Source organism: Vidua macroura, chromosome 4 (genome assembly GCF_024509145.1).
Source record: "Vidua macroura isolate BioBank_ID:100142 chromosome 4, ASM2450914v1, whole genome shotgun sequence".
NCBI classification, from domain to species: domain Eukaryota; kingdom Metazoa; phylum Chordata; class Aves; order Passeriformes; family Viduidae; genus Vidua; species Vidua macroura.
In genome coordinates this window covers 46,180,849-46,205,174 of record NC_071574.1, presented here as the reverse complement: position 1 = coordinate 46,205,174, position 24,326 = coordinate 46,180,849, and the positions used below count along the sequence as shown (strand labels likewise).

The 24,326-nt window shown below is 37.6% G+C and overlaps 2 protein-coding genes across 7 annotated transcripts in view; both read right to left on the bottom strand.

Annotated features, from left to right (window-relative positions):
* Nucleotides 1-16,449, bottom strand: part of AASDH (aminoadipate-semialdehyde dehydrogenase) — a 34,756-nt gene extending 18,307 nt beyond the window's left edge. For 2 of the 4 annotated variants that reach the window (XM_053975432.1, XM_053975434.1), the window contains exons 1-13: nucleotides 16,072-16,449; nucleotides 15,362-15,614; nucleotides 13,225-13,345; nucleotides 12,136-12,476; nucleotides 11,212-11,404; nucleotides 8,673-8,914; nucleotides 7,262-7,368; nucleotides 6,633-6,805; nucleotides 5,915-6,107; nucleotides 5,297-5,415; nucleotides 3,131-3,968; nucleotides 1,879-2,042; nucleotides 1,202-1,327 (exon numbers count right to left, since the gene is read on the bottom strand). In XM_053975432.1, the coding sequence (XP_053831407.1) occupies nucleotides 1,202-1,327; nucleotides 1,879-2,042; nucleotides 3,131-3,968; nucleotides 5,297-5,415; nucleotides 5,915-6,107; nucleotides 6,633-6,805; nucleotides 7,262-7,368; nucleotides 8,673-8,914; nucleotides 11,212-11,404; nucleotides 12,136-12,476; nucleotides 13,225-13,345; nucleotides 15,362-15,614; nucleotides 16,072-16,258 (3,057 nt within the window). In that variant the 5' untranslated portion in view covers nucleotides 16,259-16,449. Of the gene's footprint in view, nucleotides 1-171; nucleotides 449-1,201; nucleotides 1,328-1,878; nucleotides 2,043-3,130; nucleotides 3,969-5,296; nucleotides 5,416-5,914; nucleotides 6,108-6,632; nucleotides 6,806-7,261; nucleotides 7,369-8,672; nucleotides 8,915-11,211; nucleotides 11,405-12,135; nucleotides 12,477-13,224; nucleotides 13,346-15,361; nucleotides 15,615-16,071 lie in introns of those variants that run through there. The other 2 variants (XM_053975433.1, XM_053975431.1) reach the window with 2 other exon arrangements.
* A 1,818-nt stretch (nucleotides 16,450-18,267) lies between these two features.
* The window catches only part of PPAT (phosphoribosyl pyrophosphate amidotransferase), a 42,644-nt gene continuing 36,585 nt past the window's right edge, over nucleotides 18,268-24,326 (bottom strand). For all 3 annotated transcript variants that reach the window (XM_053976575.1, XM_053976576.1, XM_053976577.1), the window contains exons 7-11: nucleotides 23,667-23,818; nucleotides 22,320-22,447; nucleotides 21,793-22,014; nucleotides 20,923-21,043; nucleotides 18,268-19,682 (exon numbers count right to left, since the gene is read on the bottom strand). In XM_053976575.1, coding sequence (XP_053832550.1) covers nucleotides 19,513-19,682; nucleotides 20,923-21,043; nucleotides 21,793-22,014; nucleotides 22,320-22,447; nucleotides 23,667-23,818 — 793 coding nt within the window. In that variant the 3' untranslated portion in view covers nucleotides 18,268-19,512. The remainder of the gene's footprint in view (nucleotides 19,683-20,922; nucleotides 21,044-21,792; nucleotides 22,015-22,319; nucleotides 22,448-23,666; nucleotides 23,819-24,326) is intronic.

Below are 24,326 nucleotides of genomic sequence, written 5' to 3'. Positions count from 1 at the left end.
CCTAACACAACTATAAGAAACAGCACAAAACCACCCTTCTATCACTGCCTGACCCAGCCTTTATGTAGTGTGGAATAAAAAGCCAAACCCCCAAACCAAAACAACAACACCCACAAAAAACAAAAATGTAATCAAAACCTCTTTTTCTTCCTCACTGTAGGCAAAGTAATAATGATAATTAATAGTGTATTTATTAGCAGTAGTTCTAACAAATGCCAGATTCAGTTTTTTATTTCATTCCCAGCTGCTCAGTATGTGACAAGGACCAATGAAGAAGAGATACTTTGGAATCAATTTATATTGATAATCTATGACACGTTGCACTCACTATCTATGACTGTCACAGAGCAATCCTACTGTATCCTGCACATTCCCCAGGAATTAGGATTATTCACAAAAATAGGAAGGCACAGTCTCACTTGTACGTGGGTTTCTCAACTACCTCTTCCTGTGGATTACAGAATAAAAAATTTTCTTTTTTAAGCACAGCCCACTCTTGCAAACCACGCACTAGTTTTCTAATGGTAAACTGGTTACTGCTGAGGACAGTTGTAGTGGGCAGAAGGTAAAGTTCATTAGGATTGATGCTTTGTGTTGTGTGAGTACAGAAACATTAACAGCTGCTTCTAGTCCCTGTTCCTTTTATCAGGCAGGACCAGCTGTAAGCCAACAATGCCTCACAAAACCATGAAATTGCTCCACATCTATCAAGAATGCCATTTCCCCAGTGCAAAGAACAGAACTGCACACTGAGATTAAAAGGACAGCTCTTAAATATGGGAAGGGAAGCAGTAAAAGGAATGAAGGGGCTTCTTTCTGCATTCTGTTATGATTTCTGTATTTTTTTTATCCAATGCTACTGTCAAAGGAGGAGGGGGCATGAAATAAATCTACAGACTTGCTCTCACTTGCTGGTTTTACTGATATGGGAATGACAAGAAACTGACTGCAACTTTGGCCTATGGTCAGCATGTGAATTCAACCAAGTCACTTCAGTCCTCATTATCACCAGGCAGATTTCTGAAGTGACTTGGGAAGTATTATGATAACCTGGCATATCATTATAATGTCCCCAAGTGAAAAATATTTCATGATAACATAGCTTCCCTTCCATTAGAATAGCAGTCTTAACTTCAGAAATCCATTTGGTTTCATTTAAACTTGAGATCAGGATGAAAGACATGTAAGCAAAGGTACATACTGGGTTAACAGCCAATAATAGTCCTCCTAGTGTAGCAACATAGAGATGATGTGGAAATGAACTTAGACAAGGAGATGAAAACACAGCTCCACCTTCGCAGTGTAACTTCCATATACACATCTTTTTCTGTAAGTACATGAAAAAAGAATAATAAACAATTTTTCAATTGTAGTTAGAGCTCATCATGTTTACAAAGACCTTTGAATGTCAAGTACTGTGACTCAGCAAATACTAGTTAAAAAGTGAAGACAATCTACATGCCATGACAGCAACAAATGTGGCACTGGCTTTCTCTTCCAGTAAATAAAATAAATTCACCTAATGAAAAGGCAGTATCTGCCCCTTTTATTTCCCATCTGCCTCCATCTTCTCATTTAGCACGTAAGATTGAAACCTACAGTTCTATTTCTAGCTAGGCACCCTATTCTGAAACACCTATGGAGAATTTAATAACTAAGAAACTTAAGATTTGGTTCGACCAGGACTAATAGCACAAGAACCACAACTGAGAAGACCATTAAAAGTGTAACTCCACTTACAGCAGGCCTAACTTTCAGAAGTGTGATTGTGGACTCCTAAGAATACTAACACTAAGGGAAATTCCTCTGGTGCACTATAAATAGAGTCTAAATTGGATATTTATTGTTCTACATATAAAAGTGAGTCAGTTTTCTTACATAAATATCCAAAGCATACACATGCTGGTCATGTGATCCAATGTAGACCAGTCCACTGGAAGGGTCTACAACTGCAGAGCTTTTCACAGTGTCTTCTGTGACAAAAGTCCAGTGTATTTCTCCATCACTGCTTTGAAGCACATATACCAAGCCATCATAACAACCTATGTGGAATAAAACATGATGGGGAAAAAAAAGAATATTGATTATTTGCATTTATGGTGTGACTTATGCTGCAAGTTGCATCACTGCTGGAAAGAAGTAAGATTATTCATAAGGTAGAGTTTCAAAATATTTTCGAAAGCTCCTCCTGTGTTTTTAGCTCAAAGGTTTTGCTGACACAGTCAAAGATGACTGTGCTGTGTGTTTTTTCTAAGTTACATTTAGAATATACTTATTTCACTACCTTTCTATCATATTTTTCAATAACAGTATTAGAAGTCACAGTGAGCTGCCGAAAGGGAGAATACAAATTATTTTCATTACCTCTTTGTCTAGGTTTTGTTTCTGAAAAAAAGGTGTTAAAAGAATAAAATTTGAAAATTTTCTACTGAAAGCCAAACTGTCATCATAGAAACTCCTTCATGTTAATGAAATATTCAATTTTATTATCAAGAGTGAAGAGCAATCAAAATACAAACAAAAAGATGGCAATATTAGAGTTGCATTAAAAAACCTCACCACTTGGACATCTGTGCTAACCACTGACGTAGATATACGAACTAAAAAGATGACACCAAGAGAAATAATGGCAACTCTGCTGACAACAGATATGACAAAACCAAAAAATTATCCAAACATATTCTTTACATTTCCAAAAAGAAGAGTCAAATGAGATAATTAAACTCTGTGAAAAATAGTATGAGGTTACCATGTACTAATTTCTAACTCTATCAATTTACAAAGACATTTTAAGACTGCATTACCTTTCCAGACTTAAAAAAACCAACAGCTTAAATGTCACATTAATCTACCACTAAAAAAGAAACTGTAGCCATTGAATATTCCTTATTAATAAACTGGGATATAATAAACCACAAGTGTTTATGTTAGATAAGCTCCATCAGTAGTTATCATTGAAACTTATATTACTTCTTCCTTCTGTTTCTATTTTACAATAAATTAGTTCTGAGGCAGACATGGAAGTTGATGGATGGAGGACAACCAGAGATAAGAAATGCGATTCTCTGTCATTCATCTTGCATTTAGCAGAAAAAAGAATTTAAAATGAAGGCTGAAACAAAAGACGTACCAACAACAATGAAATTCCCACACTTGGATACACAGGCAGAAGATTCAATGCGATCTCCAAGGGTCTTCTCCCACTTTATTTCTCCCAAATCTAGATCAATTGCCTGCAGTGCATGGGAGTGAGAGCCAACATACACACATGCAGATACTTCTTCTTTAGCTGGTATTATAACCAGTGGTGATGCATCAACACATTTTCTTGTGTTTGACTTCCACCTCACACACAGGGCCAACTCTGCCACTGATGAATGGCTGCATTCTGCATGGATTTGCTGAACAGAGGAATGGTCATTTTTATTTGCCTTGTTTTCAAGTGGTAAAATTCTATTCTCCAGTTCAGACCCTTGCACATAGCTTTTCATTACACCTGGAATCTTGGAATGCAGAAAGGATGGATGCTGTAGTGGTTCCACTCCTACCTGTACTGTATTTTTGGGCTGCATAGAAGACTTGGTAAAATTCATAGAGAAAAAATGATTTCCTCTGTTCAGTGCAATAAATGGAATTAATCCTGAAGCAATCTCAAGACCTCTTTCAGATGTCAGTTTAATGTATTTTCCATGGACTTCCTCTCCACTGTTTTCTCCTAATTTTCTTTTCACAACATTGTCAGGATTCATTAATTGTTCTTTATGTGCAAACATTATTTTAAGAATATGTCTGTAAACCTCTTCAATTGAGTGGCTGAGAATAACTTCAAGGAGTCCAGGCACACCTTTGCCTACTAGCATCTCAATTTCTTCATAAAATCGTAGTGCCTTTAGGGAGTCTCCACCACTGTACAGAAATACTGCATCTTTAGAAATTCCAGTGGAATCACATGGAAGACAGAGGATAGACTAGAGAAAAAAAAAGAGAGAGAGAGGTACCAGTCCATAGGTTTTATACCACGTCACACATATAAAACCTCAGGTGGGGTAAAATCCACCTGAACACCTAGAAGTCATGCTAAAAACGAACAACTGAGAAAATTCACTACTCTGCAAAAAATAATTGAAAAATGTTAGTGCCAACAGAGGGACTGATAGAACAAGAACTGGGGAGGAACAAGGAAATAGGGACATACTAATTCTGTACTACAAAATGTCTTGCTCAATTCCAATTCTGCAGTCTAAGGAATTAAAGGGAATTGTACTATATATTGATTGGCCATTTTCAATACCATTTACCAGTGGTAACTTTGCAGATAAAACATAAATGCCTTTTGATAAAATCGGTTTAGGTTTTTTATTTTAATAATGATGCTTATATAAGCTGTTCTTTTTTACTTCTACATTATTTAAGTAACCTACTTACCTACCTACTTTTGAAGTTATAAGCCCTTCTGTTCATGAAAGATTTTGCTTTTGGCATTGTTACTACAACAAACAACAATAACTGTGTTGCCTCTTACCACACTCCCTTGTTATTAAGTCTGGATGTCAAATCCAAACCTATGGTTTTGGAAGCCACCTTCTGCTGTCCCTACTGGGTCTAGGACACAACTAATCCCCTGGGTGATCACTTCATAGCCATTAATGTGAAAAGGATTGGCACAGACAAAAAAATACACTACATTCACTTGTTCGAGTCCTAGGCCACAGCTAATCCTACTTTCAGGTGAAACTTGTAAGTCCACCTTTGAAAAACAAAGTAATACTGTTTGGCATCATATTTAAATACCTTGAAAAATAAGCCTTTAGCACAGAAATTTAGAAACAATCCACACAGGCAGTTCAAAAAACAGTTGTGCAACTGCGCCATCTATTTAAAAAAAGGACTCTTCAATTTATAATTATCTTGAGAAATAAGAAAATCTACTAACACAGCAGCTAATTTTTTACAAAGTTTCCATGTCCTAGTTCCTTGTTTTCTTTAGCGATACCTTCTTTTGCCATGTGAAGCAACATTCTAAAACCTACTGACATTACATTCTTTCTATGCTAATTGCTTACACCTCATAGCCTGCAGTTTTATCTGATAGAGAAATAAAAATTATTCTCTCTTGGCCACTGCAAAGCAACTATATTTAAGTACTAGAATAGTAACAGAATCGAGCTGTACTGCTTAAATCTATAGGCAGCTAGAATGTTCTGGTTGCATTAGTCATACTTCTTAAAACTGTTTAATTCCTGACACATGTATAATGATCCACTTGCAAAGATAAAAAGGCAGCTCAAAATACTACCTTCCATAAATACTGCAATCTTTCCCACAATTCCTCTGCGTCACTCAGCTTACTGTCACGCCTTCTGGAGTTTAGATGGTTCTGGTAAATCTTGTTCAGCTCAGATATATCAACTTTGCCTTTGTAGAAAATAAAGGACGATTTTTTGTCATTGCTCTTTTAATATTAGCACTTTCAAAACTTGCTCTGCCCAAATAGTTACTGTATTCTTATATGTATTTCCTTATTCATACTGTACTGTATCTGCGTTTTTTTACACAGTTGATCAACTACATGAAACCCGGTAAGGTTTTTGAAAATTTACCCCTCCCACATAATCCCACCTTCAATGCTTGTTTTTTCCTCAGCAGAAGTGAGGGTTCTGTTGCAGACTGCAACTGGAGCAACTGAGGTAAGAAATGTGCAGTGTTAAACTAAATTGGTTTTTCCACTACTCTTTGACTCTCAGAAGAAATGTCATCAAGAAAACATAATAATACATGGCCATGACATTACTTACCAATGTACATATTCTAAAAGCATGAATCACATACTGCATTTTGGTCAATAAAAAATTATTAAAAAAACCAATGGATTCCATTCAAACAAGTGGCAAGGGTTCTTAATGGCTTCATTTACCATGTGATGTTAAAGGCAAAGCTTTAATCACTACAATCTCATCAGGCACTGCATAAGCTGGTAGACGCTTCTGGAGTTCTTTAAGTGTTTCTCGCTCTTCAAAATCATCTTTGGGTAAAACAAACAGGATAAGTTTTTCTTCTTGATACCAGGTAACTGCACAAGCTTCTACCTGGCAAAGATCTTCAGCAACCTGTAATTAAAAAATATTAGTCTTGTTTTGAAATGCATTTCATCAATAGAGTAACAGAAGCAAAAAACAATGAAAAAAACACACACCTTCAAAAACTGTATTTTTCTCACATTCCTACATAACATTCTATGAAATAGATTCTTTTGTAGCTGAAACTTGTACTTCACATAAAAACAAACTCAAAGATATATGCATTATTTGCCAAAATGCTATGAACGAGATATAATCCAGGAGTCTGACACTCAGTCTTGTAGAACTATCACTGTACTCAGTACTTTTCAGATGTTTATACAGTTCTCAATTCTCCTGGAAGAAACCATACAATAAAACAGATTCCCAAGAACTCAGAACAATCTCCTCCCTAAACTATGTAACTAGATTTTTTATAATACACCCACTAAATTCCTTCAGACTCCTAAAAGTCATCTGAAAACAAGCAAATACCCATTTCTGATGATAACAATGTGGTTCTTAGAGCTGCCTTTTTATAGTGGCATACTCTACTCTGTGGATGTGAGCACTTACCTGCTGCAGATATTCAATATTAAAACGTTTGCCGTGACGTTTAATCTGATTGTCTTTCCGACCCAAGAAGAACAACTTTGCATTCTTCACTCTTACAAAATCTCCTGTTTCTCTCATTGTACCCAGTGGCACAGTCATTTCATCATCAAGAAAGCAGATTCGTTCTTCACCACCTAGACAAAAAAAGATTGTGGTCATATATATTAAATAGCTAACTGTAAATGAAAATTATAAAGACTGTTTTAACACATTCTTTTAAACTTTACCATGAATTATAAGAAATACTGAAATATTATTATCAACGTCTAAACTTCGGCAATGTACAACTTTGACTATGCAGTTAATTCAGTTAATACACAGAAATTACTTCAGTTCAGAATGTCAAAATCCAAGAAGGGTAAAAGAAATCAATATAATGAAGGGATAGTCTGCAGATAAAATGATGGTAGTTTCCCGTTCATCATTCCAACAACGTAAAATGCTATCAGAAAGCTCCTAGCCCTATCAGAACTTAAAGTGATGTATTAATCTGTATATCACAGGCAAATATCAAGTAAAATAATCAATATATTATTAAAACTCAATCAATTAAGAACAGCATCTTAGAAGAATAAGAAACATAAAATAACCTATAAATATTTGTCCCTCGCCTTCAAGAACTTCAGATCCATTGGCATCTCTGACCTCAAGTTTTGTTCCAAGGAGCGGTGATCCCAAAGGTATAGGAAAATCTGTTCTAAATATATTAGAGAGAAACAGTAGAAGTCTTTCTCTTCTGAACACAAAACAACTGCCCCAGAAACCAGGTATCATGTAGATTTTTAAAAGACTGGCATTAGAGCAAAGGTAGATCCTTGGGACTTCTTTCTGCAAATGCTTCTTCTTAAAAAGGTATCAATTTTATTAGAAACTAGAAACCTTATCAGTGTGCACTAATATATACCAGAAAACCCCACAGAACTACAGAAAATAAGGCCTGAATAGACCCTGAAATACCCTGAGAGAACCCCAGTCATTTCAGTTAATTTTTAAGTCTCCCAGATTGAAACATCCATCAAGTCAACAAATTTACACATCTGTAACTGCTTTCTAACTCATTTTTCCTTGCCCAATTTGAGCTTTTACTCTATTTTAATAAGTACAGTTAAGAAAACTTCAGAAAAATATTTAGAAAATGTTCAGTTCAGAAAAGACTGAAATACAAGAAACTGTCATTTCAATGTCATGTATCTATTATAGACTTCTCTTGAACTACTGACCAACTCCTTCCTTTCCCTTCATTCTCCAGCCTCTTCAAGCAGTTGAAGAACCTCATTTATTGAATATAGAAGCTATTTCTGAGTAGGAATATAGAATAATATATTTTCTTCAGTAAAGCAAAACTCAAAGCAATTTTAAATAACTTTAGCATGGATTCCAGTTCAATTTCTATTTTAAAGTATTACATTTTTTGTTTGAGCTCACAGAAAATTAGTTTTACCTAAGAATTTAATAACACTTCATGACAATCCAACACTTTTAGTCTTCAATGGTTTAAGCACCAGGTTAATATATCACATAATTTGTGCAAACCATCCCATTTTGTAGGACACATTTAGGACACTCAAATTGCATGTATAATTATTATGCCATGGAATAATTTCAGAGAGAAAATTAAACAGTGAGCTAACGGGAGGTACCTTTCACGACTCTATAAAATAACATGAAGAAAAAAGGCCAAACAACCAAACAAGTCAGAAACAGAGTGATAAACTATGAAAAGAAAGTACTTTTTGAAGTTTAAGTAAAATAACTGTGAAACCTTGGGTGAGCCACTTTGGACAAATTTCTGTCACCCAAACTACTAAAATAGGGGAGGGGGGGCTGTAGTGGCTCTTGAGATAATGTATTAGTCTGTTTCTACATAAACCCAAATGTAACTTTTACCAGTATAAACACTCATGAGGACTCAGTAGCCCTGGTAACAGGAGACTGAGGTTCTATTTCTGGTGATTGTCATAATTTACGTGCCAAGCCATTGAGAACAGTGAATTTTCCTACCTAAAATCAGCACTAAAAACCTCCTCAGGAATCTTGTAGCAAGTGGCCCAGCTTGACACTTCAGTAATACCATAGAGATTAAAAATGCTTGTTTTGTTCTCCTTGTGCTTCCAACTTTTCAAGAGACTCAGTACAGGAAATGCTTCACCACCAAGGGCTAAGACACGAAGTGAAGTATTTGCAGACAACACTCTTGATTTAATAATGTGAGCTCCAAACCTCCTGAGAAGTGTTGGTGTTGCCTGAATGATACATATTAAAAAAAAAAAAGAGAAAGACCTGTTACATTTTATCTCATTTTATCTGTGTATGTGTACCTCTCTTCTGCTACCTAGCTGTATTATGGATGTACTTGAAAGCATCTATATACCAACCATCACAATGGTGTTTTGTGAGATTTTGTTTCTTATAAGGTCTTTAATGAGTACTATCAGCATCAATTTATGTTCTTCTGCAAAGCTTCTTCTTTACTCAGGCGTGTTATAGGTTCCCTTTTGTGTCTCAGCTATTACCTCAAGTGTATGCACATTAGTTCTTATGTTAATTATTTGGAAACAGAAAGTAACACAGTATTCTCTCTATGTTATTGTTTGAGCCTTTTTTCCCTTCATTCCAGAATGTTGCAGCAAAAATATAACCTATACATCTGACTAATGTGCACAGAGAACATTTAAAGACCTTACATAACGCTAAAAATTCCTTAGATGTCAGATTCTGGGTTTTCCTTGATTTATGTAAATAGAACAGTTTATAAGAATGGGTTTTTCTCAAAGCTTTCACTAAAATAAGCAGGGGGAAAAATATAAAACCCAAATCCCCTAAACCATTTTCCTTAAACAACTATTTCTAGAAAACTATTGGTGATGTAGAGCCCTTTCACTGAAAGGAAAAAAACAGTACATCAATTTACCAGGCACATCTTGCTCTCATTCTTGTCTACTTTTCTAGTAAGACAACTGGAAAATTAATGGGATTATTTCTTACCAGGTTCTTTTTTTCTAGTAATAGATGAAGACAATCTTTTTTCAACTGATAATTTTAACATGAATGAAATTTTAGCAACAAAACAAGGGAAAAGATTTATACTCTTTCCTCCCTCGTAATTATTTTTGGTTTTCTCAAATCTACTCAAAAAATTCAAGGGGGGAGGTAATGTCTTTCTATTTTTTAAGAAACATCATAAAATTACTCATCCATCAGTTAAGCTGTAAGGATAACATTTTTTTCAATTATTCAGCTGAGAAGCCCTTCCTTCGGAGATTAGGACAGTGATCAAAAAAAAAAAAAAAAACCCACAAAAACAAATCAAACTTTTCTTAGAAAGTCTTTTCAAAAATCTTCATTCATGAAATTCTGCCTTTCTCTATTTCTGCTTAAAACACTTAACAAATATATCTTTAAACGTCTTAAAAGACACTTAAAAAGTCTTGCTCATAGGGAGCAGTATCTCAGAATATTTTTTTCTAAAAGCAAATGATCTATACTGATCATAAAACTTGTGTATCATAGGATAATCTACACCATTTCTAGCAATCCTAACAAATAAAAATAAGAGCAGAGAATAGTTACAAAAGATTTGTAACTAATGGATTTTTTCCTGCTGTGGAATCTTCAGCCAACTATTCACTAATCTGAAATTTACACCCTACAATCTCAACTATCACCATTCTTACAAAAAAAAAAAAAAAAAAAAAGGGGAATGGAAGAGGGTCTGGAACACAAATCCTACAGGGAGCAGCTGAGGGAGCTGGGGGTGTGTAGCCTGGGGAAAAGGAGGCTCAGGGGTGACCTTTTTGCTCTCTACCACTGCCTGAAAGGAGGGTATAGCCAGATGGGGGTCGGTCTCTTTTCCCAGGTAGCAAGTGACAGGACAAGAGAAACAGGACAGGATGCCAGGTACAGGCCAGGCTTATTCAGCCATGCTGGATGCTTCAAGTAAATTTTGCAAACTTTAAAACTATTAAAATTGAAATCATATAGGAGATAATCTATTTTAAGACATAAGAGATGCATGAAGTCTCATATAAGAGATGCATGAAGTGACATGAAAATAGTAAGAATTGCTCTGAAATCAATTATTACCTTCTTCTCATTATTGTAAAAATGTCAAACATTTTACCACCCTACATATAGCACTGGTTTAGTTGTACTGTTAGCATAAAAACTAACATTAAAACTTCAAAGTTGTTCATGACAAAATACTCCAAGATCAAGTCCATTAAAAAGTGCTTAAAATATCTGTAATGGTTTACTCTATTACCAGATTCTTCAGAACAAGAAGTTTAATTAACAGATGAATTCTTAATAAGTAAAGGTTTCTTAAAATAATCTTCAGCTCAGTGTTTTGTGGCACAAAATGCTTGAGGTTTTGATCAAATGGTAATTTTCTAGACAGCTAACAATCTACAACAAAAAGGATAGCTATTGCCTTTGAGCAAGAACACTCCTGTCCTATTAACATTGGATTCTAGGCTGATGAAAAAGTACCCATTAGCAAAAGTGAGAAGCAAGACACTGGAGACACTTAGATTTTGCCTACCTGCAACACTGTCACATGATGGTGGTGAAACAGAGCAGCAGAGAGCTCCATGGGCATCATTTTAATGGTGTTTGGTACGACAAGAATAGAGGCTCCACTTGTCAGAGCCATGAACAATTCAACCACAGATGGGTCAAATGTGAGAGGAGATGCCAGGAATAGCACATCATCCTGTGTGATCTCAAATATGGATCTAAAACAAGAACGCTAGGAATTACAAATCTGTTGCATGCAGTCAAAAAACCCTTTCCAACTAAAAGAATGAAAGCATGAAATAAATGCATTAGCAAAGCTCAGATCTTAAGGGCTCTGAATAAGCAGACATTTAATTTGAGCAAGAGCTCCTGGACTGTAACTGTTTGTTTCACTAGTGATTTCTTTTATGAAGATACCCACCATATTACACACCAACAGAGTTCACTGAAAGGCATATTTCAACTAACAGATGCTCATTAAAAAAGGATAAATATAAAGAAAGAAAAAGCAAAGAAGAAGAAAGGAAAAGACAAGACAGAAAAAATATTATATTTTCCATAATAGATATTTTTTAATATGAAATGAAACAGAAGAAACCTGGGTAGCCTAAAAAGGAATTATGACTTAAGAACTGTGAACAAATGATTAATTTTGTTGTCTATTTCTTTTAAACCACAAGCAAGATGACAATACAAATCCTAGAGCAACAAAGCACAGCCCTCAAAAATTAATGCAAAGCACAATTTAAGTATAAAACTGATAGAGAAAGAAAATGTTATATGAATCCACTTGGAAATAAAAGCAAAAAAAACACAAAGGTGGATAAGGAGGAAAAAGCGAAGCTGTCAGCAAAAACCCTACGTACACTCCTCTGAAGTATTAAAAAAAAATCCTAAAGCCATCACATTTGTAAAAGCATTTGAAAGGAAAACTGAAAACCACACTTACTTAAGATGCTGAATATTAGGCACTATACATTTATGAGGCACTCTGACTATTTTGGGCATCCCTGTAGTTCCTGATGTATGCAAGACATATGCTAAAGTGTCTTTCTGGCCAGCGTCCATGTATCCTGCTTCTGATGTTTTTACTTCGGTTTGATCTGGGCAAATGGCATATCCTGGCTGTGAGTTACCCACAGCTTTGAAAGGTTCACATTTACTTTTCATATTGCCTACTTCTGAACTGAAATCAGTGTTGCTTGAGCTCACTTGGAAGAGAGTTAAACCAATATGTTCTATGGCGGAGGAATTGTGGTAAAAACAGCCAGCATGGGACATCTGGAATTTCTGCAAGAAAAAATGAACAATTCAAACAGTGGAACTCAGGAGGTACTGTTGTTGTTCTACTGCATGCAATGAAATAGAAAACAGCATTTCACACCAAGAAGGTGTGATTTTTCATACCTCTACTTTAAAAGGACACGCATCAGACAGTTATAAGCTCATGTATTTCTATAAATTAAATATAGTGAACACAGACTTCATAAATGAAAAATAAACAGTTATCTGAGCAAATGGAAAAAAGAAATTGAAAATATCCAAAAAAAAAAACCCAAAAAAAAAAAAAAAAAAAAAACCCAAAAACAACAACAAAAAAAAAAATGCTGCAGAAGACAAAGGAATCTGAATTGCAACTTGCAATGAGTGAGGGTATAAAATTTGGGATGAGTTAGACAAAGAGAAAGTATTAAATATTAAATCAAGTATTAAATGCAGGAGCTTTTTTAACTACTGCAGATTTCCAACTCTTAGCATGGACATATAAAGAAACAAGTCTGGAAAAGTCTTCCAATATCAGTGCCCAAAAAGGTTGCGTGAACAACAGTGTAACAGGAAAGAAGGCAATTGTTTTGAAGAAGAGAGAAACATTTTGTACTTCTGATTTTAAAGATGTTCCTTTCTGAATAAGAAAGACAACCTTTTGCCATGAAAAAACAAAAGCATTCCATCCAAGCTTATTAAGACAGAATTCAATTTGCCTATCTACACGTCTAAATTGCCCTTTAGTGCTTCCTATAGAAGCCTGAACACTTACCTTTATTTTGTCATTCTCAACAAGAATATACTGAAGATTGCTTTTCTTCATGAAGTAAGTGGATATGGTTGGTGGTGCATCTGGATCAATAGGTGAATAGGCAGCTGGAACTTGAAGGATTCTAATAAAATACAAATGTTTTAAATAATTTTAAAAAATAAGAAAATCCTCTTAGATTTTGCTAAAATTTCTTTCATACCTTTATAGTTGCCTGAGCTAGGAAATGTAGCCATACCACGACTTTTAATTATCTTTTGGTAACAAAGTAGGATGAAAATCAGTGTTGCCTTTTGGTCTTTTACAGCAAGGGAAAAGATTAAAGCTAGATGAAAACATTCAATGTTCTCTCAGGCCAAGCATGTCAGTGATGACAAAAGGTATCACTGACATAACAGCATCACATTTTAAAACCTTCTGATATTGACTAGAAACAGAAACATAACCTTTCCATTTACCCACATACAACACGTATAAATGTATTCTAAAAAGCAACAAAAGCCTGCACGCTGAAAACACTTTCCTACGAGTGCAAAGAACACAGCGTAAGAAAATCTAAGCAGGCACTGGGATGTCTTTCCCACATGGCAGGCAGAGGGGCTCCAAGTCCCAGCGCTCCCGGTCCCTGCCCCGCGGCCGCCGCTCCCGGATAAGCACAAGTGCTGAACTTGCCACTGCCACGAAAACCAAAGCGAGTAAGCGGCGACTGAAGTATGAACCTTCCCCAAAAATCTTGACATTTGCTCTGCTGTTGAGTTCTGTACTGTACATATGTCCTGTACTGTACTGTAGGTACAATTTATTTATTACACTTCCTCTCTGTGCAAGTGGCTTGTCACTGCAGTACCGCCAAGGTCCTGAACGGAGGCGTGGGAACGGCAGCATCCCGCATGATCCTACAGCCACCTGTGCCAGCAAGCACTTAAGCCTGCCCTGCATCACACAGCCACCAGCTACTCGCAATGACAGCTGTAAGAGTCAAGCAGCCCCAGCAGGTCCCCCTCAGAGCAAAAGGAAACTGTGACACTCAGTTCACTGGGGTACAGGACAAACCAGACAGCGAGGGACCTCAGTATGCTGAGTTCGACCTCCTGCTCAGGCAGAGCCAGCTGTGACACCAGACCAGGTTGTTCAGGTCTTTGTCCAGTCAGGTTCTGAACGCCTCCAGGGATGGTGCCTGCACAACATCTCAGAGCAACCACCTGCACTAGAGCAGAAGCACTTCCTGACTGCTGAGAAAGTTCCTCAGTGCTTGTGGGAGGCTTATGACTACACTGCTTGCTCACTCCACTGAAATCCTTCTACTCCACTGTGGTACCTCTTCTGGTGCCATTCTGTATTTTACATCAGGTGTGAACAACAGGAAAATACCGACACAGGCCATGCCCCCAGGAAGCACAACTGTTGCTTCATCAGCTGAAAAAAAATAGGCTTGTGATCCTGTGATTGTCTACTTGATCATACATGCTAGGAATACAAGAGATACCTGTATAAAGGATACAAACATTAGAATCCCTCAGCAGAAGCAGGATTTTAAAAATTCATGGATTAACATGAGTGTTGAGATAACAAGCGTTTCAACTTCCTAGCCATCAGTTAATCAATACCACTTTAGTGTTACAATGCTCATTATTTCTTTCCGTAATTTTCATAATAGAACATTAAATATATGTTCGTTTAGCTTAAATCATGGAATTTGCAGATTTCAGAACATCTCTTTTTTATAGCCAGCAGGACCATTCATTAAAAAAACCTGCACAGTCCTTTTCTCAACAAATGTTTTCTGCCAGATTTAAAACTTCCAGTTTTAAACAAGCAGAATAAATATACTAGTCATTAATTTTGTTGTATTTCTATAAACATGCTAAATCACTTTTAATGAAGGGATGCAGTTACAGCCAAGTCTCAAAGTTACAGCTTTGAGACTTAAGATTCAGAAATATTTTAGCAATAGGTTTTCAAAAGGTTGTCATATTGCCATTTTTTCCCTAAATGATGCAAGACTCCAACACCCGGACTGCTCTACTATGCTATTACTACTTTTTTGTACTTGTTAAAAATATAAGCAAACTGTAAAATTTGCTTTAACAGAGATGACCCTTAAAAAACCAACACAAAGTGCAAGCATTCAAACCATTACCCTAAGATCCAAGACGGCAGGTTTATTCCCGGATAGCAGTAAAGGCCTATTTCACATCTGCCTCGGTGGTCACAGTGCTTTTGAAGGAAAGCTGTCAGCTCCACGGCAAGCTCGACCACCGTGGCGTAGGTGTAGAACGCTGGAGGCTTCCCACGGCACTCATCGAAGCAAACGGCTGCTCTGTCCGAGTGCAGGCCGGCTGCCCGAGCCACCAGCTCCTGCAGCATCATCGCGCCCGCATCGCTGCGGTCCCCTGGAAGAACCACAGACCACACTGCATCGAACTGCCTCACTTGGAACACTTCACTCGCACTACAAAGGCACGCAGAACACTATCAGGAAGGAGAAAAAAAAAAACCCAAAAAAGTCCACGGCAGAGCATACACGACTCTATCACGCCCTAGACTGCAAAAGGTGCCAAGCTGGATTCTTGGTTTGTACTGAGGTAGTTTGTTCCTCACCGTTACACTTTTATTTTTAAAGCTGGGCATCGCTGAATTGATAAATTCATTAACACAACTTAATTATTAGTAACTCTTTCAATGGAATTGTAAAATAGGAATCCTTCCTTCACAAACAGAAACCCCCAACACGTGAACTTTTGGGGCACTGTGCTTGTGTCCGTTTCTGCCCCGCGAGCCCTCCTGCCAAGCCCGGACCGGTGACCGGACGAATCCAGGCTATGGATTCGCTCTCCTCTTTCGGGTTACCCCGTTTCTGCACAGGACAGGCACGGCCCGGCGGCTCCCGGCGCCACTCGGGCTCCGCGCCCCCGGCACCTCCCGGCGCTCCTCGGGATCCCCGTCCGCGGCACTTCCCGGTGTCCTCCTGGCCCCGCCCCAGCCCGCCAGCGGCGGCGCCTCCGATTGGCGGGACGCGGTAATACCGCGCTCTCATTGGCCAGCGGCCGTCGCGCCGTTTGGGTACCCACAAGCAGCGCCTGCTCCGCCAGAGCCATGCGCCACTGCTTCCTGAGGGAAGAGAGAGGGAGAGAGGAACAGCGAGTGCGCCAAAGCCTTCCCCGCTGTCCCCGGCAGACACGGGAAATTGCTAAAAACAAATGCAGATGGCTCGGGGGAAGGGCAGGGTTCCTCCCCCTCACGCTCACAGTTCACTCGTCTCCGTCCCCGTATGTCCGTCCCCCTCCGGCCCAGGTGGTACGGGCCTTCCTGCCGGTGGTACCGCCGTCGGCGGGCGGGCGGGCATGTCACGTCCGGGCTGCGGGCGGGAGCTCCGCCCTTCCCGGTGCTGGGAGCGGGAGGACGCTGGGCTGTCCCAGGAGCGGCCCCTGCGGCAATCCCTGCGGCCCCTGCAGCCAGCCCGTGCCTGGCGAGCGGCGGCGGCCGGGGCTGGGCTTCCCCCGGGATGGGATTTAGGGCCGCCAGCGGGGAGCGAGGGTGAGGGTAGCGGGAGCTGTGCAGGGGGAAGAGGGCACCGGTGCTGCTCTGGGGGCCACGTGCGTGATTTAATGACACAAAGTCATAGAACCATGGAATGTTAAGGATTGGAAGGGACCTTAAAAATCTTCTAGTTCCAACACCTGTGAGCAGGGACGCCTTTCACTAGACCAGGTTGCTCAATGACCCACCCAGCCTGACTCTGAGCACTTCACAGGGACTGGGGCTTCCACACCTTCTCTGGGCAAGCTGTGCCAGTGCCTCACCACCCTCACAGTAAATGATTTGCTTTGGCTCCGAGGCGCATTCAAGATGACCTTACTGAATAATAAGCCTCTCTGCGTGCTGCCGGTGATGCCTCAGAGGGAGAGAAGGAGAACACCAGTTCACAGCCATTGTTAATGTTTGCATGGGAGAAGTTCCACATCAGCTTTTTACTGTTTGTCACATTCTCTAAGTGATAGTTTGGCACATTGATAATGGAGCAGAAACAGTTTCAAAGTAAAATATTAATGCAAATAGCGACACCTAAAGCCAGAGTTTTCTTCTTCAGCACACTGGTGTGTGTTGACTGTGTGCGATAGTGTCTAGTAATCTGAAGCATGAATCCATCTGCCAGAATAGAATGGCACTTGAAAAGTATCTTTAACTTAAGATTTTGAGAAATACATAATAAAGATTCAGTATCGCAGTGCATCCAAAAATTACAGTGCTCACAGTAGCAGACAAAATTTCATTTGCATAAAGTGGAGGGGGGGAAAGGCAATGGGACTAATTTTTTTTTGAAATTAGAATTCTGCAACCCAATGCTCAAATAATATTAGTGATAAAGCAATTATTAGGAGACTTCTAAAGTAGTATCTTGTTGAAAGCACATTAAAAGAGAATTTGCACAAATTTCATTTCCAGTCCTGCGAATGATTTCAGACAGATATACTTGTTACACTGTGTGTCTAAATGTTTATCTCACATATTGTATTTGTATTTGATGTATTTGTAGTCTAAGAGCTCAACTTAGCCCTTCTAAAATTATTTTCTTTTGAGGGTGGGAAATAAGAACAGTGAAAAATGTTCACAACAGTTTTTTTCTGTTTTTTTCATACTCCTTCCTAGTTAACCTGGAAGAGGAGGTGGTCAGTGTCCACCCTGTTCTGGTTTTGTTCAATTTACTGTACAGATGAACTGTTATGGTTCTTTTAACAAACGAAACTTGCTAATTACATACATCTCCCAATATGCAGATCTAGGTGTTGATGAAGCCCCAGACTCATCACATCTAGGTTCTCCCACAGGTTTGGCTGCAAGTAGGTTCTGATTCCACTGCACAAGTCACAGTCCTGACTTCATTAGAGCATGTGTATTTACATGCTTTTTCAAACTAGGACTTTTCTGTTGTGATTGTCAATGAGGCACAATTGCTACAAATCCCACATAAAACTCCCTTTTGAATTTAATCAGCAATCCTGTAATTCTCAACTATATGGAAAATGATGGGGAAGGAAGAAGCTCTTAAACTTTTCTATTTATTTTTTTTAACAGTGTCACAAACAATTATAAGGCCAAAATACACAATATTAAATAGAAAATCTACAATTAGGTTGCTGGTATTCAGTGAGAAAGACTGAGGTATACAAACTTATTTTAAATTTGTGCGGAAATTTGCAATAGTTATGAAAAGGTGCTTTTCCATTTTCAGCTTGTGGTTCGTTGTCCAAGTGATCTTCCTGTATACCAGTAACTGTAATTGTGACCAATTGAACACAATGCATTTAACAGTTAATGGTTCTTCAGAACAGTTGAATTTTATAAAACATTACATTTATTCCAACAGCAGTAATGTAGTAAAATAAGACTATGCCCAAAACAACTCATGATCTTCATTTCATATATCATTTTTACTGTTAACTGTGGGAAGTTGGGGATTTTTTTAGTTTACTTTGGATGTTGACAAATGAAAAGTACACTTCAGAAATTGTCAGACTTACCCCCAAGGAAACAAGGCGTAAAACAGAAAAAAGAATGGCAGTGCCAATTATTTTTTTCTTCTTCCACACTATATTGGCAATTGATAGAAGTACACAATGATAATGTAATTACATGAATTTAAAACAGAATTTTGAAGTTACAAAACTAGAGAGCTTTTGGCTGAGCATTTCCCTGAGTCTTCATTCTTAAAAATCATGTTAGACATCATATGCATAGGATCTGTTACAAAGGCCTCAATTAAAAAAGGCTGTATGCAGAAGTTCGATACTTCGATAGTCTTAAAAAGCCTAAGCAACAACTGCTGAGGAAGCAATTTCAGTCTTCAGAATCTGGTATTTTTCCTAAGGAGAAAAGCAAACTTCAGATACTTTTGCACTAAGACTTTGATAATTTGAAGTTACATCATCACACAATTTGTGCTTTGTGAACAAGTCTAATGGGGGAGCTTTAGGGGCAAGACCAAAACAACAAACTTTGGGACTTCTACATAATTAAAAAAACTTTGGTTTTTATAGCATGTGAGAAAACAGAAGGCACAACTGTGCATTGAAACAATATGATTTTGTATTTTAATCTACTTACATTGTTTTTCATCAGCACATCAGACTTTCTGTAAGTCTTTGCTTAAAGATGTGTTTTAGTAACAGTAATTAGTTAGCTGTCATAGGCTTCTGTTTGACCTAAATGCAAGAAGGCTATTTAGCAAGAAGGCATCACTGGAAAAGGTACATTCAACAACATATGAACTGATGTCCATCCACTAAAAGTTCACCATTCTAGCTCAACAGGATAGTCTCCCGTGAGACATGCTGTGCAATGACCAAGCTTTCCAATAAATGCCTTGTGGGTTTTTGGGTTGTTGTCTTGTCTTGCTTTGATGCTTTCTTGCACAGATGATACCAACCCTTCCACAGAAAGATAGACAACACTGTCTGCTCCTAGAGGAAATAAAGGATCATCAGTTAAAGCTACAATATTGTAACAAATACAATGCTCTTTGGAAATGCAGTCACATTATCATATAGTTTATGAAAGAGAATGACTAAAAAATTTTAAGATTGTAGTATGTCTTTCCCTTCTCAAATGCTTTGTGCAGGGAGCAGACTCATTGAAATCCAGACAGAAGGTTCTGTTAGGAACAAATACGTGACACCTAACTGCAAACACAGAAGCAAAGTCCAGAGTGTGTACTAAGACTCCCTGAACTCCCTGTAGTCTCCCAGAGTTAACCTTAGTTCAGGTCTGGAAATAGATGTGTATGTGGCTAGTGCTTCCCAAATCTGAGCACCAAGGACTACCAAGCCTCTCTGGGACCTGGAGGGGGGGAAGACCATCATGTTAAAAAAAATCATTATGCACTTCATGCAAATTTTCTAGCAGTAGGAATGTTTGATAGCCTTTTCATATCGTTAGTTTTCTATCCTTTGCACTCATGTAGTGAATAATACTTAAAAACGAGATCCTACAAAATATTGAAATATTTTCATACACCCTCACAACAATTTGGGGAAAAAGATTCCATTGCAGTAGACAGTGAAAGTAAATATTTAACATAGGAAATCAGAGTTTACAGTGGAACATAAACTGTCAATCTTCCTTTTGTTCTGCAGCAAACATGACTCAAAATTTCAGAGGGTTTTTAACATTCTTTGGTTTCAAATGTAATTTCCTTCGAAGTGAAATATAAAATGCAGTTAAAATTATTTACATAAATGTCAATTTGTAGAAAATTCAGTGGGTGTTTACAAATTCTGAATATATTTTTATGACTATGTCATGCAAGTGAGATATTCATTATAGGACAGATTTTCACTACTTATTTGCTTCCTGGTGTTTTGACTGCAGTGGCTTCTTTTTGTCAAGTTTCTCTGAAGGAGCTTTAAGTATTGGAAAGCTTTGTTGTCATACTTTATTTGCAACTTATGCTTATGCAATTATTCTAATACTTTCTATTGTTTTGACAAATACAGCTACCTAACTGTGTTAAAAAAAAAAAGTATGTAGCTGAATTGGTATGATCCATAGAGTACTCACAATGCAGAAACCTAGCTTACCAACCTTACAGTTCTTTAGTCAGTTTTGCCTGGTGCCTTGATATGTTCTGTTTTATTTTGAAATAGATTATAAAATACAGTTGACAATTCTTACAAGAGGAAAAAAAAAGAAAGTAGTATTTACCTATATAGTTTGCAAGATCATGAAATTCAGGTCTGTTGGCAATGAGTTCTTCTTTAGTTGGAATGTTTATTCCCATGTAACAAGGAAATCTTATAGGAGGTGAAGCTACACGGATGTGCACCTGAATAAAAATAGTTTCAAAACAGGCTGATGTAAGTTTATAGTCAGCAGATGGTAAGAGCAGAGTCTCAATTCTACATAGTGATAATGAACAGAACACAGCACTGCACAGAAATTATTGAAGGGTTAAAAATAAGATAAAGTTTTTATCAGATGTCAACACAGCAGGAGAAGGTAAGACAGTTTTAGAACTTTTTTTTTTACAGTATTTCCTAATGTTCTTAGAAGGTTCCATCCTGATTTTACTTCTGTGGTGTTCAGTTCTTGATAAACAAGTTTCAGCTTACAAAATCAAACATTATACAGGACATTTTTGCTCCAGTGACTGACTTGCACACTGTTTTGCTTTAAAAAATCATTATAAATTAAAAAAAATGGTGTTCCAGTGACTTAAGATATGTGATATTTACAGCAGTATATGGTTGTATTCTTTGCACTTCTACAGGTCACATGGAATACTTGGTTTTCTGATCTTAACTGATTTGTATTGCATTCTTTTTTTATTTGCCAGATAGTGCTTTGTAAGCGGAGACCTGTTCCTGTCACCTCAATCACCCAAAAGTCACACTCATACAAAAGAACCTTCTTAACCTATCTTCACAAAAAACACACAGTAGCCATTGGTTTTTTCCACATTTGCCCTTTTAAGTAAGGCAACAATGTACAGTAAAATGAAGACAAGCCCCTCCGCTTTAATCTCCCATCAACTTCTATTTACATCTGTATTGTACTGACTTAAAATAAACTTACCTCTTTGGCTCCTGATTCTCTCAGTAGTTTTATTATGGGTGAAATAGTATTGCCTCTCACAATTGAATCATCAATGATAACAACTCGTTTGCCTTTAAAATTATCAGACAGAACACCAAACTTCTTTGCAACACCAAGTTGCCGTAACCTCATATTTGGCTGGATAAATGTTCTCCCTACATATCGATTTTTACAGAGTACTTCAACATATGGTAATCCACACTGCAAACAGAAGACAGTTAAACAGAATTAATATAGAAGGACTTGTTAGTCTCAGTTACTGTTTTTTAAAGTGACCTTACGACTTAGTATGACTTCACAGTAACCAAAAAATGTTTAAATACTGCAATATAGAGGAATAATGAGAGAAAAAACAAGGCAGGGGACTCAACAGGAGTAGCCTATGTACTGAAGATATAGAGCTTTATCAATATGCAACTCTAACAGCCCACATCATTATAGTCCATTACAAAAAGAGATGTATATAAATATGCTTTGGGGGAAAGAAAGAGCAAGGTAACATATACCTTTTGAGCATAACCAAGAGCTGCTGGGGTTGCAGACTCTGGAACAGTGCTGACCAGGTCTGCCTCCACAGGTGCTTCAATAGCAAGCTGCTGCCCACATCTTTTGCGGACTGAATATACCATCTGACCTATGAACAGAAAGAAGTGGTTTTCTTGGTATGCATGATTCACATTTCCTCTCAGTTTTCTGTATTAATTTCTGTGTCAAGTTGTAGGCATATAAGTCAGTCAGAAAAGTTCCAGAACTAATAAGCAATTACTTGCATAAGGTCATTTTTTATTTCCTTCCATAATGTCACATTCTAACATTCACATTCATATCACTACATAGATAACTAAAATCCAGTTTGCCCTAATTGAGTAACTAACTAAAGGTCCTGTGGATGTTACAAAATCTATCTGCAGGAGGAAAGAAATAGAAATTATGCCTGCCTGTTCAAAACGTGCATATTCTATTTTTAGACTGCTTTTTCCAACAGACAAAATTTATGCAATCTTTCTGTCTGCTTCTGCCCACTTACTGACTTTGAATCTGTTGGCAAAATTCACCCTGAATTTAGTAAGGGGATAAGGGGACTCAGACAATCTCGTAAGGTCCTAAAAAACTTACAACATGGGAAAGAACTGGAAGTATTGTGATGAGATGAGGCATAGCTTTCATACATACAGCAGCAGTACCAAGGAATGTGAGAAGTAAGGATACTGAAGGGTAAGGTGATCGTGAAAGAAAATGAATTTGGGGTGAAACTGGCTTTATAAGGGTGGGGAATTGTACTGGATCAATGGATAGCATGTCCCTAAAAAGCAATGAAGAGTTATTTGCCAGATATGAGAATCCTGGCTAGTATTTTGAGGGCTTCTATTGAAATAATAGTAAAAGCATTACACTGACAATGCCAAGTACTTAGATAATGCATAGATTTACGAGTTAAATTACAAGCATCTTCCTGAAATGACACTTTTTGCAAAGAAAAATATCAAAATAAAGTTATTTTCTAAATCCTATTTCACCAGTCTAATTTTTAAAATGTTTCCCAAGAACCAATAAAGTTCCTTTCTTCACTCTCTCACTTTTAAAAGATATTCATCTACCTTAATCATGTTTGTGGCCCTTTTCATCCCTCCCATAGGAGTATGCAGGCAGCCTATCTGAGGCTGTATCCACATCCAGAAACAGGAAGGTGATGTTACACACTCTTCCTGATGAGCTTTGACAGCCCATTCTGTCCCAGCTGTGCTCTGTAAGCTTATATCCAGTGGTACTCTACTATGATCCCAGAGTCACCGTGCTCCAGGGAAACATATTGCACTATTTAGGGAGGAGCTCTGTAGGTAACATTTTTGTACCTTCAAAAATACTGTCTGGTCTTGCAAAATAAACATATTCAAAGATGCAGAATGCTGACGGATCTCCTTCAGATCTTCGTACAACATCCAGTGTCTGGACATCATGTCTGGATATTTTCACAATCTCTCCAGGAAGGACCTCCCGATAGTACCTTGAAAAAGAAATACAGAGAAGTTAGAAATGTCCTGAAGCTGGATGATAATTCTGAAGTACAAACAAGAGTCAACTGACAGAGAAAAATGTTTTAGAACATCCTAACATGACAACTTGTTTCTATCTTAGGGTTTGACCTAGACCATTTTAAGACCAACATGCTAAGACAACTGACCCTTACTAAAACAGTCTGAATTAATATCCAAAAGCTATAAACTAAATAAAAATACTAAACTTGGTACCAGAGAATTATGGTACTTGTCCTATGTGTCAGACATACTGTCTTGAGATTGAATATATTTTAAAAATATAGTCCTGTATCAATACTAGAGAACTTTTCTATGAAAGCTAATAAACCTTACAGTGCAATATAAGAAATATAATTGAGAATAGAGGTGGTACCCAAAATAATCCTGGCTCACAAGCCAAATCTAGAGAAATATCTGTCTAGAGATGACAGATAGCTACCCCCAAATGACATAAAGCTGACTAGAAATGTACCTTCT